The sequence below is a fragment of the Hipposideros armiger genome, unplaced genomic scaffold (genome assembly GCF_001890085.2).
Source record: "Hipposideros armiger isolate ML-2016 unplaced genomic scaffold, ASM189008v1 scaffold_296, whole genome shotgun sequence".
NCBI lineage: Eukaryota > Metazoa > Chordata > Mammalia > Chiroptera > Hipposideridae > Hipposideros > Hipposideros armiger.
Window position 1 is genome coordinate 2,026,523 of NW_017731646.1, and position 16,272 is coordinate 2,042,794.

General features: G+C 40.9%; 1 protein-coding gene across 3 annotated transcripts in view; it reads right to left on the reverse strand.

The window, feature by feature from the left end:
* Positions 1 to 14,458, reverse strand: part of MCC (MCC regulator of Wnt signaling pathway) — a 429,609-nt gene extending 415,151 nt beyond the window's left edge. Inside the window, exons 1-2 of one of the 3 annotated variants that reach the window (XM_019659132.1) lie at positions 14,220 to 14,458; positions 10,285 to 10,638 (exon numbers count right to left, since the gene is read on the reverse strand). In XM_019659132.1, coding sequence (XP_019514677.1) covers positions 10,285 to 10,436 — 152 coding nt within the window. In that variant the 5' untranslated portion in view covers positions 10,437 to 10,638; positions 14,220 to 14,458. Of the gene's footprint in view, positions 1 to 10,272; positions 10,669 to 14,219 lie in introns of those variants that run through there. The other 2 variants (XM_019659130.1, XM_019659131.1) reach the window with 2 other exon arrangements.
* Between the last annotated feature and the right edge of the window lie 1,814 nt (positions 14,459 to 16,272).

Here is a 16,272-nt window from a genome sequence, read left to right on the forward strand (position 1 = left end):
GGACCCTTTCTTCACACCATGTACAAAATTTAACTCAAAATGGATCATAGATCTACATGTAAGAACAAAAACTATAAAACTCTTCAAAGAAAACATAGGAGTAAATCTTGGTGACCTTGGATTAGGCAAAGTCTTCTTGGATATGCCACCAAAACACAAGTAACAAAAGGTCACGTAATATATGATTCCATTTATATGAAATGTCCATAATAGGCAGAGATAGAAAGTACATTAATGGTTGCCTAGGACTGAGAGGTCAAGGGGGAAATGGGAGATGACTGCTAAAGGGTGCAGGATTTCGTTTTGATGAAATTAAAATGTTCTAAAATTGATTATGATGATGGTTGCACAACTCTGTGCACTTACTAAAAACCATTGAATTGTACACTTTCTTTTTTAATTTGTGAATTGTACACTTTAAATGGGCAAATTAGATGGTATGCAAGTTATATTTCAATAAAGCTGTTAAAAAATTACTTAGAGAAATACATATGAAACGCAGCTTCAGATAATGATCAAGACCCTCATTTGAGAACCAGAGAAATGAACTGCAGTTCAGGTATTACTAAATGTGGAATCTTGAGCAAATAACAATATCTCTGAACCTGTTTTTCTCATCTTTAATTTGTGTGTAACAATAATTCCTTTTTCAAAGGGACTATTGTATTAACTGAGGTATATACATGAAGTGCTTGCTTAGTAAAGAGCCTAGAATACTATACATAATCAATAATGTTAGTTATTAAAAGATATGTGGGCCTAGCCTGTAGGTAGTAGCTTAAAAACAGTAAGTTGGTTGAGGCGTTGCTGTAAACGTTATTATAAAATTATTTACACACAAACTTAATAAACAGAGTGCTTACAAATAGGCTCACTTTGGGATGCTCAGTAAAAACAGAAATCGGGAATCCATTTTGGGTCATTAGAGAATCTCAGAGACAGCATTTATCTTCCTACCTAAAACAATAGGAAAACCAGACAAAATATATGAAACGATGATTTCCAGGCAGTATACATATTGGACAGCACAAGACCCTGAGTAAAAGGGAAACTAGCAAAGTGAGCCTACAATCGGAATCCCAAAAAGAAAGAAGAGAAAGAAGGGACAGAAAAGATGTTTGAAGAAATAATAGCTGAAAATTTTCTGAATTTTGTAAAAACTTTAAATCTATAGATTCAAGAATTTCAACAAACTCCAAGCAGAAGAAAGCATAGATGCGCATTTCATCACCCCACTTTATGGGTAAGGAAACTAAGACAGAGGCAGGGACTGGTATCAAGTCACATAGTTAGTGGCAGAGCCCATAGTGAACCCAACTTTCCTGACTCAGATCCAGTGCTCTTTCCACTACGCTGCAGATAAATAACAATACTTGCAGAAAGGTGACCTACTCTTTAATAAGTCACCTGGCTGCTACGTAATAGAGGGTGAAGGCGGGAAGAGCACAAGTGGGAGCCTATTATCGCATTAATCTCAGTGTGAGATGGGTGATGGTCTGGACCTGTGTGCTACTAGGGAAGGTGATGAGACATAGATACAAACTATATTTAAAGGCAGAATTGGTAGTTTTGCCGATGGATTGAATGTGCTGTTAGAAAAGAGAGTTCAAGATGACATTATTTTTTTATTTGAGCCTCCAGCAAAGGAATAGTGATTTACAGAAATGGGAAAGCTCAGGAAGGAAGAGGCAGGGAGGGAGACAGGAATTTTATTTTGTACATGGTAAGTTTGAGGTACCTTCAGACATGCAAGGCAAGTATAAAGTTACTGCATATACCTGTCTTAAATTCAAGGGAAAAGCTGCAGTTAGAGATTTAGAAAGTTCATAAATGTGGTAGACAAATGACTCAATTTTGGGAAGCTCTAGGCTAGATGACCCTTAAAGGTCTTAAGATAGGAAGAATTTGTGATTCAGTAATGTGGTGGCGTGTGACTCAGGCTGAGCAGTCTCTAACCCGACTCACAGAGAGCCCTTCCCATCACTATGGTTTCTCTTGTACTATTGCTTTGCCAGGCTTATCCACTTTCTACCCTTTACTTCCGTAGTATCTTTCTTGCATGGCTACTATGTTTGTTAAATAAGCCATATAAAATACCCAGTGAGCACTCAATAAATGTTAATTCTATCTTAGCTTCAACACAGAATCCCATTTCTCAAAACTAATGCAATTCTCTTGTACATGAATGTTCATAGTGCCTTAATTCATAACAGCCTCAAACTAGAAACAAACCAAATATCCATCCACAAAATGAATGGATAAAAAATGATGGCACAACCAATTGATGGAATGTTAGTCAATAATAAAAAGAAAGGAGCTACTGATATGTGTAACAGTATGCATGGATCTCACAAGCTCAAAAAAAAAAAAAGCCAGGCACAAAATAGAACATGCTGTATGATTCTATTTATATGAGATACTGAAGGACAAATCTAAATCTATAGTAACAGAAAGCAGATCAGTAATTACAGGGGACTGGAATCAAGGTAGAGATTGACCAGGAAGGGGCATAGGAAATTTTTGGGTTATGAAAATAAATTTTTATTGTGGTGGTGGTTACAGGGGTATATAAATGTATCAAAACTCATTGAAATATACACTTTAAATGGGTTCATTGTATTGTATGTCAGTAATCAGGAAATACAATATATCTGAGTTAGCTCTTTTGGGTGACTGGGTGCCAAATTCGTCACATTCAAAATCCTCTCCCTCATATTAATTTTAATGGTTTTTCTTTTCCTCCTCCCTTAGGTTTAGTTTGTGCTTTTCTGAGTGGCATTATGATCTGATTGTAGCTTTGCGGCTTTCAGTATTATTCAGTTTCTTTGAAGTTTGGCTTTGGTTATCCTGTTCTTTGAATCTCACGAAAAGCTCTTTTAGAAATTGTGTTCCAGAATTATCACCTCTAAGAATAACCCTTATGTCATAAGAACTATTTGGCCATGACAAGGAATTTTTAGAGGTCAGAGTCTTTTTATTCCATTTACCTTTTGTTTAAGTGGCTCCTGTAACCCTTTGAAAGCCAAAAGACTCCTCTCTCTAGCCTCCTCAAGCAGATTTCTGCTACCAGTGATCAGGGCAAGAATAGTAGAGTATGTTTAATATGTAAACCTGTATTTCTTTAGTTAAATACACTACAGTATTCTCCATTCAACCTGAAAATGTTTTTTGTTGTATTAGTTGTTATTGTTTAAAAAAGACAGAGTAGGGCCGGCAGAGTGGTGCGTTGGTTGGGAGCTGGCTTGGGATGCCAGAGGGCCTGGTTGGGCTCCCACATATGCTGCCCTCTGCAGCTGGGTTGCTGAACAGCGGCTCCACCTGGGGCTGGGTTGCTGTGAGTCCCCGGCAACAGCATGGGCTGCAGCCCCTGCTGCAGTGGGTTGCCATGGGCTGCCGTGTGTGTGTGTGTGTGTGTGTGTGTGTGTGTGTGTGTGTGTGTGTGTGGCCGGCAGCCAGCTTGAGCGGCCCTCAAGCCGCCATGGGTGGCTGTCCAGAAGCCGGCGAGCGATCTGCATCACCCGGGAAGAGTGCAATGGTGGTGCCAACTTGGGCCGGTGGGACAACGTCTTCCACAGCTGGATTGACGGGAGGACAGTGGCTTGTCTGTTCCCCTTCCCTGGATTCCCCAGTGCTGTTCCCACCCCCCCAATTCCCCAATAAAAAATCTTTAAAAAAAAAATAAATAAATAAAAAAGACAGAGTAAAGTGTTTACAAAGCAATTCTAGTTCATACATTCACTAATAATTCATTTTGACCCATTCAGTACATGGAACAATGTATGTGTTTATTCTAGCACTATATATCATATTTCGAAACTTCTGAGATGCACAGCTTAACATTATGAAGTCTAAATGTTTTTTACAATGTTCTTGGCCTGGTGCTGACATAGATATCATTGCTTGTGTGGTATGAATGAGGTTGTTATGCCTGGTAACATGACAAGTAATTGCAACTCTCAATGCTTCCTTAAGATTACAAGTCCTGGTTATTGTCTGAGAACCTTCCATCAACACTTTCTGGTAAGACTAGAAGTACCAACATCAATACTTGCACAAAGATATCAGCATTTTAGAAAAAAAATCCTGTAGCAAGTAGTGGAGCCTCCTTGAAAGAAACACTGCATGCCTGAATATTCTGATGCCACAGAGGCTGTAATGAAACACAACATCAATACTCCGAATCAAAAATTATTTAGAAGACTCAGGCTTTAAATCTGAAGGAGTTTTAGGGTTATTTTGAACAATGTCATTAGCTATTTTTCTTTTCTATATATGCACAACAGTGAAATATGATAAAAATCTATGACTAAAAAGTTTAAAGGGGACCTTTCAATAAGAATAATATAAGAAAATGTAATTGATGAGATGTGTCTTATCATAGTTTCATTGGTACATAAAATAATTATGTGTCCCAATTTATGGCATCTTAGATTTAATTCCAAAGCAAATAATTGGAAATCACCTAAATGTCCAACAATATCAGAATGATTCATTTAAAAAATAAAACAAATAATGGAATATTATAATTACAAATCACATTTTCCAACTTTTTTTTTGGTTACAGCTCTATTGAGATATAATCCATTTATAATAAAATTCACCCATGTAAAGTGTACAATCCAATGGTTTTTAGTATATTCATAGAGTTGCACAACTATCACTATAATTAATGTTGGAAGATTTTCCTCACCTCATAAAGAAATCCTGCACTCTTTAGCTATCATTCTTTAACCTCCTCCCCCCTTACCTCCAGCCCTATGCAATCACTAATCTACTTTTTATCTCTATAAATTTGTATATTCTGGACATTTCATACAAATGAAATCATGTAATAGCTCCTATTTTGTGACTGGCATCTTTCCCTTTGCATAATGCTTTCAAGGTTCATCCATGTTGTAGCATGTTTCAGTACTCCATTCTTTCTTATGACTGCTAAATATTCCATTGTATGGATATAGCACATCTTGTTTATTCATTCATCAGTTGATAGACATTTGGGTTGTTTATATCTTTTGACTATTATGAATAATGCTGCTATGAATATTCATGTACAAGTTTGTGTGAGGACATATGTTTTCAGTTCTCTTGCATATATACCTAGGAGTAGAACTGCTAGATCATATGGTTAATTCTATGTTTAAGTCTACAAGGAACTAGTAGGCTATTTTCCAGAGTGGCCACACCATATCACATTTCTACCAGCAGTGTATAAGGTTCTGATTTCTCCACATCCTCGTCAACACTTGTTATTATCTGACTTTTTCATTATAGCCATCCTACTGGGTATAAAGTGGTGTTTCATTGTAATTTTGATTTGCATTTCCCTAATGGCTAATATGTTAAACTCTTTTCACGTGCTTATTGGCTCTGTAGATTTTCTTTGGCAAAAAGTCTATTCAGATCCTTTGTCCATTTTTAAATTGGGTTATTGATTTATTATTGAGTTGTAAGCCTTCTTTATATATATAATTTAGATACAAATACCTTATCAAATATATGCAAATATTTTCTCCCATTCTTTGGGTTGTCTTTAACTTTTTTGATAGTGTCTTTTGAAGCACAAATTTAAAAAAAATTTGATGAAGCCCAATTTACCTATTTTTTCTATTATAACCTCTGTTTTGGTTTCCTATATAAGAATCCATTGCCAAATCCAAGGTGACAAAGATTTTGTCTTAGGTTTTTTTCTAAGAGTTTAATAGTTTTAGTTCTTACATTTAAGCTTTTGATCCATTGTGAGTTAATTTTTGTATATGAGGAATGTAAGGAATATATACATTGTGTATATGATGAACATATACATTTTTGTATGTGAGTAAAGTGTCCAAGTTCATTTTTTATATGTGGCTCTCCAATTGTCCCAATACCATTTCTTGAAACGTCTATTCTTTCCCTATTCCACCCTTGATTTTGGCACCCATGTCTTGGCACTTCTGTTGAAAATCAATTCCCCATTACATGGGTTTGTTTTTGGACTCTCAGTTATATTGCACTGATCTATATGTCTATCCTTTTGCTGGTACTACGCTGTCTTGATTACTGTTGCTTTGCAGTAATATTTGAAATAGGGATGTGTGAATCCTCCAATTTTGTTCTTCAAGCGTTTTCAAGATTGTTTTGACTATTTTGGGTCCCTTCAATTTCCATATGAATTTTAGGATTAGATTGTCAATTTCTGCAAAAAATGACAGCTGGGATTCTGAGAAAGGTTGTTTTGAGTCTGTAGATCAATTTGGAGGAGTACTGCCAACATAACAATATTAAATCTTTCTATCCATGAGCATTGGGTGTCTTTTCTTTTATCCAATCATTTTTAATATACTAGAAGAATGATAGGATGCAGATATATCACCTGGAAAATAGAAATGAAATTTCCTGGTTATGGGATAATGGATGATTTTGATTTTATTTTTATACATTTCTGTATTTTCCAAATTTCCAACAAGAATATATTTTATATAACCTGAAAGCAGTTATTTTTAAAATAAAATATTATTTAATAAAACCTACTCATATTTAAAGTATTTCATAAACATGAAATATGCTTAACAATGAAAATGCTTAAAAGATTTGCCAGTATACATGAACATACCACTGTTTATTTTTCATCAATTATTCATCAGAATTTACAGATTGAATGCTATATGTCAAATACTGTGCGAGATCATGACTGTACTGTTTTAACAAAACAGACATGATTCCTGCCCTCATGAAGGCTACATCTAATGGGAAAATGACAATAAATGGGCAAAGTAGTAAATAAAAATGCAATGACAAGCTATAAAGAGTGCTTTGGAAGAAAGCTAATGGTACTATAATGGAGAATAGTGGTGGGGTAGAACAAACCCACTCTGATATATTGGTCAGGGACGTTCTCTCTAAGGCACCAACGTTTGAGCTGAGACTTGGTGACTAGATATAAATGTAAGTGATGGTTGTAGATATTTGTCAAAATGTGCAAGATAGTTTCTTAAACTGAAGGGTAAAAACAGAAGCTTTAAAATACCAGAGGGGAATTAATTTTAACAAATAGAGTAACCCCACCATCTCCTATAACATCATAAATAGAATCCAAAAATTCAATACCATAAAATGTGGGCTTAAGTCACTGAACAGTTAATGAAATGCACAGAAGAGCCTACTGTGGTCCCACTGTGCAACCCAAATCCTGCCCTGTTCAAGCTGTGGTTTGGCTCCACTGATGGTAGTTGTCTGCTCCCCCTTAACTATCCATGGGAGATGATTCTGGGTCCCTCTGGCAGGCTGGGAGTTTCTTGACAGAAGCACTATTCCAGAAATCTCCACTTAGCTGATGCCTTTTTTGTTGTTGTTTCTCAGATGCAGAAAATTAGACCAAAAGAATACTGAAGATTCAGAGCCCTACCTTTTACTTCCTTCTCCCTGAGATGGTGCACCCTGACATTTCCCCTTCGGGACTCAGTCTATCTTTCACTTATCCTCTCTCCAAACCTAAGATCTCTAGCCCACTCCTATTTGAGAATGAGGGCTAGGCAAAGGACCAGAGCCAATATAGTTGAATGTACATTATTTATTACAGTGTACATTTTGGCTGCTACCTGCTTACCCGATATACATTCCCTGCTTTTAGTAACAGGACTCTCATTTTGTTTAGGAGGCAATGTGATGAACTGAATTACAAACTTCCTTGAACTCTATTGCAAGTACGCATGGTAAGGTGATGTAGTTTGATCAATAAGATGTCAATTAAGGGATCTGGGAAAAATCTGCTTTAATGATACAGGCATCACTCATTTCAGCTTCCTTTGACACCTTCCTCCCCAGAACTTGGAGATGAGGCTGGAGATAAAGCAATCGTTTCAACACTATTGAGATAACCATGAGGATGAATGTTTTATGTGAAGAACAGTGATGCACTGAGATAGAAGGAAGCTGGGCATTGGCACCATTGTGGAACAGCTGTCCCAGCCTGATGGACCACCTTCAGATTTGTAGTTGAGAAAGCCAACACTTTTTTTTACTGTGATTATGTTTCTAATATATATAGCCAACTGAAATCCTAACAGATACAGCTATGTACCATGAGCATAAACGTAACATCTTTTAAAGAATCTGAGGTGGGGGGGGGTTAGTGTAGAAAATGCAACTCACATGTTTAATAAAAGAGAAAATTCATAGCATTCCACGCCATTATCACCCACTGTGGTCGTCAGTAAAGGTCATTAAAGAGTGCTAGCACAAAGAAGCGGCTTTGAAGAGGGAGTCACTTAATTCCACTTATTTTCATTAACCCCATTCCCCAAGCCATACCAAATAAATGTATATTCCAGGTAAAACTGTGCTTGCTGTGTAAACATACTTCTAGAGAATTTCCTTGGTGCTTTGTTTCAATAAGATTGCCATTCCTGAAATCCTCCTATATGGAAATTTTGTCACAGCATAACTTCCAGGGCAACTCTGCCCACAGTTAAAGCTATGGCTTAGGGTTCGTTACTGCACATACCTTTCAACTTTGAAGCAGATATAGTAAAGTGATGCGGCTCAAGGAATGATAGTTTTTTCCACTTTTGCCCCAGCAGGCAGGTGTCTACACAATGTCTTACCCTCCAACACAAAGTCCTCAAATGATGCTCACAGAATTCATTATCCTTAAGGGTAGATGCTGCCACCATTCAAAATAACATAAGCAATTGTACAGAAAGTCTAGTTCAGATAAAGCAACATATTACTGGGACAGATTAGAGGAAGGGAAGGAGAGAATTCTGCTAGTTTTCTATATGCACTCTTGCTCAGGTGAATTACATTCTTTTTGCATCTTAACATGAAGAGTATAGATTGTTTTTATTATTGAAAACGAGATAATGGCCTTTTGAGTAGGAAAACTACCACAACAAATCTAAACTATATTATGACATTTTCAATCCCAGAACCAAAATAGGGAAAGACTTTCAGATAAAAACCTGTGTGGTCAACTAGAGTTATATATTTTTTTTTCATTTCAGAACAGAATTACTTTATAAAGTTTTCTGATATCCTTGTAATGTTTCCCAATGAAACTTTAGAAAAGTAATAAAATTCAGCTAAGTTCTCATAATAGAGTCAAAAGTCCTAAATAAATTATTTTTCTAATTGCCAAATTTTTACATGTCAAATTACCTGTTTCAGAGATCTTTAAAAAAATTCCTTTGTGTGTGTGTGGGGGGGATTCCCCACTCTTCCCCCACACACACACACAAGTAGGCAAGGACAATCATCAGGAGACAGCCAGGAATTTTCAGAGATCTTTAGCATCACCAAACAAAGGTGCAATACACAAAAATGTAATACACAGGTGTAATATACAACTTAGGAGGTCTACTTCCTTGAAGGCAAACCAAATTTCGGCACATAAAGTCTTCAGCGCCCTGTGCCAATCTTTCATAGAAGCATATGGTAAAAGATTACGATTGCCTTCTTCACCATCAGTGTCTGCTAAGTGATGAAAATTTGGGAAGACGTAATTATTTTACCAAGAGCCCTGCGGCTTGAAGCGGAAACACTGCCCCCGTAAGGGATCTGGAAGCAAACACCGCGAGGGTTACGAGTGGTCGCGCAGAGGCGCCCGGAGACCCCTCTGGAGGCTCACCTGGTGAGAGCGCCAAGCTGGGGAGGGAGTGAGGTCTTACCTTCCAGATTTGCCTCTAAACCCCCAGTTTGCTCTGGAGTGCTTCGTTCCCCTCAGGCTAATAGGTTTAAATCAGTACTGGTAGCAAACTACACCTATTCTTTTGGGTTACAAAGTTTGGAATGCAGGGACTCTGTGGCACGTGAAAGTTCTTCACAGCCTGTTTTCCTGTTCAACTCTGTCACTGAAAGAGAGAGCATCCCTATCCTGGTCCGGCTCCGGGGTTGTTCACGGAGCAGCTGGACAGATCGCTGCCCGGTGCCACAGAATCTTGACACCCAGGAGCCCGAGGCTGCAGGGCAGCCCCTCCTACCTGGACAGGCGGCCAGACCCGTTTCCCCACAGGCAGGAGCGCTCCGAGACCCAGGGGAAGACTCCCATCCCAACGGCATACCGCCCAACGCTCAGACAAAGACAGCGCTGGGAAAAGTTGGACCAACTGGCACCTCCCGACGGCGAGCACAGCAGCCCTTCGGCCTCAGTGGCCGAGCCCGCGATGCGCTCTCGGAGCCGCAGCCAACTTTCCCCGTGAGCTTCTGAGCAACTTGCTGGAAGTTGGGGCGAGAGGGCGGAGGAGGAGTCAAGGGCAGCGCGGAGAGGCTGGTCTCGCCCCAGCCGGTTTCGCGTACCTCCCTGAGTACCTGCTAATGTATCCGTCCCCGTCGCCGTCGCACGTCTGGAAGAGGCGCCGCATCCGCTCCTCCTCGCCGGTGCTGGACGTGTCGCTGCTGCTGCTCCCGCCGCGGCCGCCGCTGCCGCCGCCGCTGGCGCTCCCAGCCGCGGCCGCCATCATGCGCCGGCTCCCTGCTCGGGAGGAGGAGGACGCGCGGCAGCAGGAGGAATCCGTGAGCCTCCGAAGCTGCTCGCAGCCGCGAACCTGCCTGACAACGGAGCATGCCCAGTGGCCGCCGGGGCGCTCCGGGCGAGGGATTCCACCTCTCCGGGTTTTGCCGGGACTGGGAAGATGGGCGCTGTGCAATCGCAGGAGTAGGCACCTAGGCGGAGAGGGAAGAGGGGAAGGTGGCTCATGGAGTCAGGGAGCCAAGGGTGGAGACGGGGACGCGAGGGGAGGCAGAATACACAGGAGGCCCGCGGGAAAGGTGTCAGCTCCGCGCATCCAGCCACGACGCGGGCCCCGACACTTGGAGATGCTTCAGGCACAGGGCGGGTGTTCTCCCCGCAGAACTCTTCAAACTGCCCGGAGTCGTGGATTCCTTTTTCAGGAAAAAGATAAACATTCCCGTTTTGCAAGCTCAAAGTGGTGCCCCTGGTCCCGCTGCGCGAACTGCGCTTGGTTCTGTGCTCATAGTCCCAAATGAGACTTGGAGTGGCGGGTCTTTTTATACTTTTTTTTTTTACACACACCTGTCAAGATATCTTACCCCCTTTAGCCTCCACTGGTCTTTCACTTCTAGTTGGAACAAACTGCGCTCCTGTGTGGCATCATGCACGTTTGGTCCATTTCTAGAACTGGCTCACTTTCCTGACCTGGCATCACTAGAACTTGCCCCAGCGGCTTTCATAACATCAAGAGTGAACATAATAGATGGTCCCACCTGATCCGCAAAACAGACCTAAAAGATGTCTCTATTATTATCAACCTTATGATTTGGGAGGTCAGCAGCTACCTCATAGGGTTATCCTGGTTATAAAATAAGATAGTATGTAATGCACTTAGGACAATGTCTGGCATCTACTAAGAGTGCAATAAACGTTAGCTGTCATTACCCCAGTTTACAGATAAGAAAACTTGAGGTGCTGAGAGAGATTTGCTTAAGGTTCCAGGCTCAGCACGTGTCGGGGCAGAAGCAAGTCCAGGCAGGCAGTCTAACTCCAGAGCAGGAACACAAACATGACAGTATCCTTCTACCACAGCAGAAGGGGACCCACAATGAACCAATCTGTGGTTTAGTGAGTGACTCATCATACTGTCCCAGACTTTCTGCCAGAGGTCTATAAAGTCCTGTTTGAAAACACATCCGCAGTTTCTTGGGTGCACCTCCCCTGGAAACTGAGTGGGCCTTTGTGACTGTCTTGACTTGTGAGACCAGATTAGAAAAGTCGGTGCAGATTACAACAGGCTCTCTCACTTGGCACATGGACCTCTGAAGTCCAGAACTGCCTTGAAACAAGTTTGGCTACTCTGAAGTTGAGCGACCACGTGGAAAGACCATGTAAAGACAGAAACAAATGCTCAAGGAGCCTCAGGTGTCTGAGTTTCCCCAGCCTAGGAGCTAGATCAACGAGTGAACCTTCAGACACTGCTAGCCCTAGACACTGCAACTGCATGAGAGACCCTGAGCAAAAATTGTTCACCTGAGCCCAGGCAACCCCCAGAGATATGATGATAATAAAAGGATTGTTATTGTTTTAAGTCACTAAGTTTTGAAGTGTTTTGTCATGCACCAGTAATTAACTAGAACAAGTCCATATGTCTTGGGACTGCCTGCCAGGTCATAAGGAAGGCTTCTTCGCCCTCTTCTCTCCTTTCTCTGCCCCATCCACTTTTCCTACTTTAGTTCTTTTTAATTCTGTAAGTTCTCAGTATTTCAGGGCACTTATAGTCATACAGTAAATAGGCTGTCATCTTAGAAGAACTTTGTCAATATATCCAATATTTGCATAATAGGTGCTACTAGCGACACACATATTCCTTTCTAAAACAGAAGGACCAGTTCCCAAGTTTCTAAAAGTAAATATTGTAAAACTTTATTTTTCTAATTTTTCATAGAATAAAACTTTTGTTATTGTCTGACAATGCAGCCAGACAGGTGTTGTTATCCCTCAAATCTTCTAGAGCATTGATGGTTTGGAGGAGGAAAAAAGAAAGAAAAAAAAGCATTTTTCTAACTATAACATACATGGAGGGTCTGCAAACCCAAAGGATTTTCCAGGATTTGAGTAGATCTGCCTCATAACCACAGTCCATATAGACAGAAAGTGGAGTGTAAACCTTAGCCAGTCATATGTCAAAGAAAAGAATGTTTTTATCCTAAGAGAACGCGTGCACCAAGCTCTGGAGGTTTAAATTTAAACCATCTTGAATTAAATCTGAACACACAAAAAGAGGATCTTGACAAATTCCCTAAACAACATTTGCTCATGCTTGGGTAACTCAGAAATGGCTGAACAGATAGCTTCAACCTTCCAGAAAAGAATTTGCTTCTGAGCTTATATGAAGCATATGAAATTTCAGCTGAAAAGGTTACTAGGAAATGGAGAAATTTGTAAGACATTGAAAATAGAGATGCCATATGAATACAAAGATGATGAGTGTAAAGTAGGAGCTTGGAATGAGAACAATACCCGTGGCTATAAATCTAACCTTGCTGCTTATGTCATAATTTCAGAGGTTTTATGTGTTTATCTGAGATGAGTACATAGCTCAACATCTTTGCCCTCATCTCGTTTTTCTTCTTCTTTTCACATTCCTCTTAGTTATAACAGCACTTCATATTTATGTAATACATTTCAAAATACACTGTATACACTAGAAGATATACGGTCCTATAAGTCTAAAGTTACCAGTTAAAATAAATAAAATAATTGCAGCATTGTGGAAACCTTATTATCTGGTGCTTGCCCCTCCCATTTACCTGGTTTAGGACTACGTGCTAGGATCAGAGTGAGGACCCCTCTGGAGCCCACTGTCCACTTTGCTCTCTCTCTTAAGTGTTTGTAAGAGCTCAGCTCAGTTCCCATGTCCCCAAAGAAACCTTTCTTCACCACCCAGGTCACACTGATCTTCCAGAGCTTTCAGCTTGAAGCACATATTTTGAGAACAGAATCATATAATTTAATGGTGATTTGCCTGCCCCACTCCTAATTTATATTAAATGAGGTTGTATATTCCTGAGAGAAAACAATGAAGTAGAGTTGAGGGAGCTGACTAACTTTTATGGAGTCTTTATCACAAATCAGCAAACATTGATTTAAATGCTTAAGAATTTTACCTTAGTGAATGCTATCTAGTGGGGAAAGGTATTTATCATCCCTATTTATGGGGTGGGGTGGCGGTGAGTAAGGGGAATTGAATCCAAAAAGTTTAGAGTAATGTGCTCATGTAAACAGCTAGAATGAAACTCGTGTTGACTTGTCAGGTCCATGTTCTTCATATTTACTTCATATTGTATTAATATTTGGGCCAGTGCTACTCATATTAGGCATTATACTTTTTAAGAAACACTGAAAAGGTTAACGATGATAAACCTTACGTTTATATATGTGTTACTTATATATTTGTAGTCATGAGGAGTCATCATGAGCTTTTATATCCACCCCAGTTTGGGTTCTCTGGGAAGCACACTTCAAGACAGTGGTTCACATTCTCAGGGCAAGTGCCCTTCAGGCTCAATATGTGGAGGAGAGGTGAAGGAAGCAGGAGGGGACAGAGAAGTTCTGTGTGACACAGGCCCCAGAGCACACTCCTCTGACCTCACAGAAGCTCTGAAGCTACAATGGCCTCTATCGGTAACCTATTACTGTTGGAACAAATTACCACAGACTTAGTGGCTTAAAACAACCTACATTTATTATCTTTACAGTTATGGAGGTTGAAATGAGAAATGAGTCTCACCAAGCTCACATCAAGGTGTCAGCAAGGCCGTGTTCCTTCTAGAGGCTGCAACGGAGAAGGCATTCGCTTGCTGTTTCCAGCTTCTACAGGTGGTCTGCGTTCCTTGACCCTTCCTCCATCTTCAAAGCCATCTGAGGAGCATTTTCAAATCTCTCTGACTTGATATTTTTATCTGCTTCCCACTTACACTTTAAAGGACAAAGGACAACCCCTCTCACCCTCCTCCTCCCATCATTCTACTGTACCAACCCAGATAATTCAGAATAATCTCTTTATTTTCAGTTCAGCTGATTAGCAACCATAATCCTATCTGTTACCTTAATTCCCTCTTGTCATGTAATGTAACATATTCACAGGTTCCAGGGATTTGGTAGTGGATATCTTTGCTTTGGGTGAGTGGGTGGGGGGGAGATGGGAAGGGGAGGGTACATTATTCTGCTACCACACAGTCTATCAAATTGTCCTGTACTGAAATGAAACGGCTGGGCCTTTATACTTCTGCCTGAATCAGTCATTAAATGTACAGCCACAGCTCCTTGTATCCACAACCCAGGAAGTGACTTTGGTAAGGTAACTCTCTGTAGTTGAGTCCATTCCTGATGGACTGACAGCTGAAGGCTGTCTTCCAACAGCACCCTTAGAAGCTGGGTGACAAGTCCTTTTTTGAAGGGAGAACTGGATGGTGCATGTCCCTGTTCATCACAGATCACTCGCTGAGCCATTGGACCCACTTCTTATCTGTTTAGGGAACATCTCCTGGGTTCTGATGGGCCTTCCTTTCTGGGGGAATCTCAGAAGAGAAAAATGATAATCCTGAGCACTGTTGCAGGTCCTAGGGTCCCCAATGCTAGGGTCCTAGGGTCTTCATTTGCTCCTTGCTTCACTATCAAGTCTATACTCCCATCACCCACAGAGAGTTGGCCGAGGCTGCTTACCCAGTGGCACAGCCCAGGTCCTCATTTCTATTACTGCACTTGTTCATTTACTGTTACCACTGGACAAGCGAATACAAAGAGGTGCCCAAGCAAATCACCTGTGTGCTAAACATATTCCTCCTTGCCCCTGTTTTGTAACTATAGCCCTGCCTCTTCTGGATGATTTGGGTCAATTGCCCCAGCGAGCATAGTAACTCTTCTTCTTGCTTGCTGATATCTGTATGCCTTGGTGGAAGTTGTTTTTCATTAGACAACAGGACTTCATACCCTGTAGAGGTGAGAGATTGGGAGACAGGAGGCACAAATTTCTCAGATGGATCCTGGGGGTTCAAGGTAAGTGTCACTCCTGCTTCCACCCCTTGGTATCTAGACCCATGTTGTCTTCTTACTGGGATGCAGCACTATATAAAGTCTAATTCAAGGTATATTCTCTGTCCTGGAGGATGGTTCACCGTCCTCAAAATTTCACCTTCAAGCTGGCACTTGAGCTATGCTTCCAAGAGACACTTCTCTTTCCAGTGGTTTCTGAGTGGTTCAGTATGTAATGTGACCAGGGGATCTGATGGACATGAACCCATTCCTGCACTTCAGGTGATGTGGTTACCTGATCTGACACAATCTTATGTAGGATTCCATGTCAAGGGAATCTCCAATCCCTTGTATAGAAATACTGGCTGAAGACCTGCAAGGAGGAAAGGCAAACACATACTAGTGTGAGCATGCATCACTGGCCCTTTCAGAGTAGAAGTGGCCCAGTATAGTCAACTTGCCATCACACGGTCAGTTGGTCCCCTCAAAGAATGGTGCCATGTTGGGGGTCCAGCCTTAGTCTCTGTTAATGACAGGTTGGACATTTGATAGCAATAGCAATGACATCAGTCTTGTTAAGCGGATGCCCATGTTGTTGAGCCCATGCATAGCCTCAATTTCTGGGGTGACTGATGACATTCTGGGGGGCTAGCTGGCATCATCTGGCTGAATCATTTTGTCCACTTGGTTGCTTTATGCCTCTTCTGTGGTGGATGCTCTTTGGCGTACTTTGATATATGACAGAAAGCTCTTCTCATTTTATGTCCATTCTCATATCTTTACCCAGTCCTTGCCTCCCTGTTCTTCCA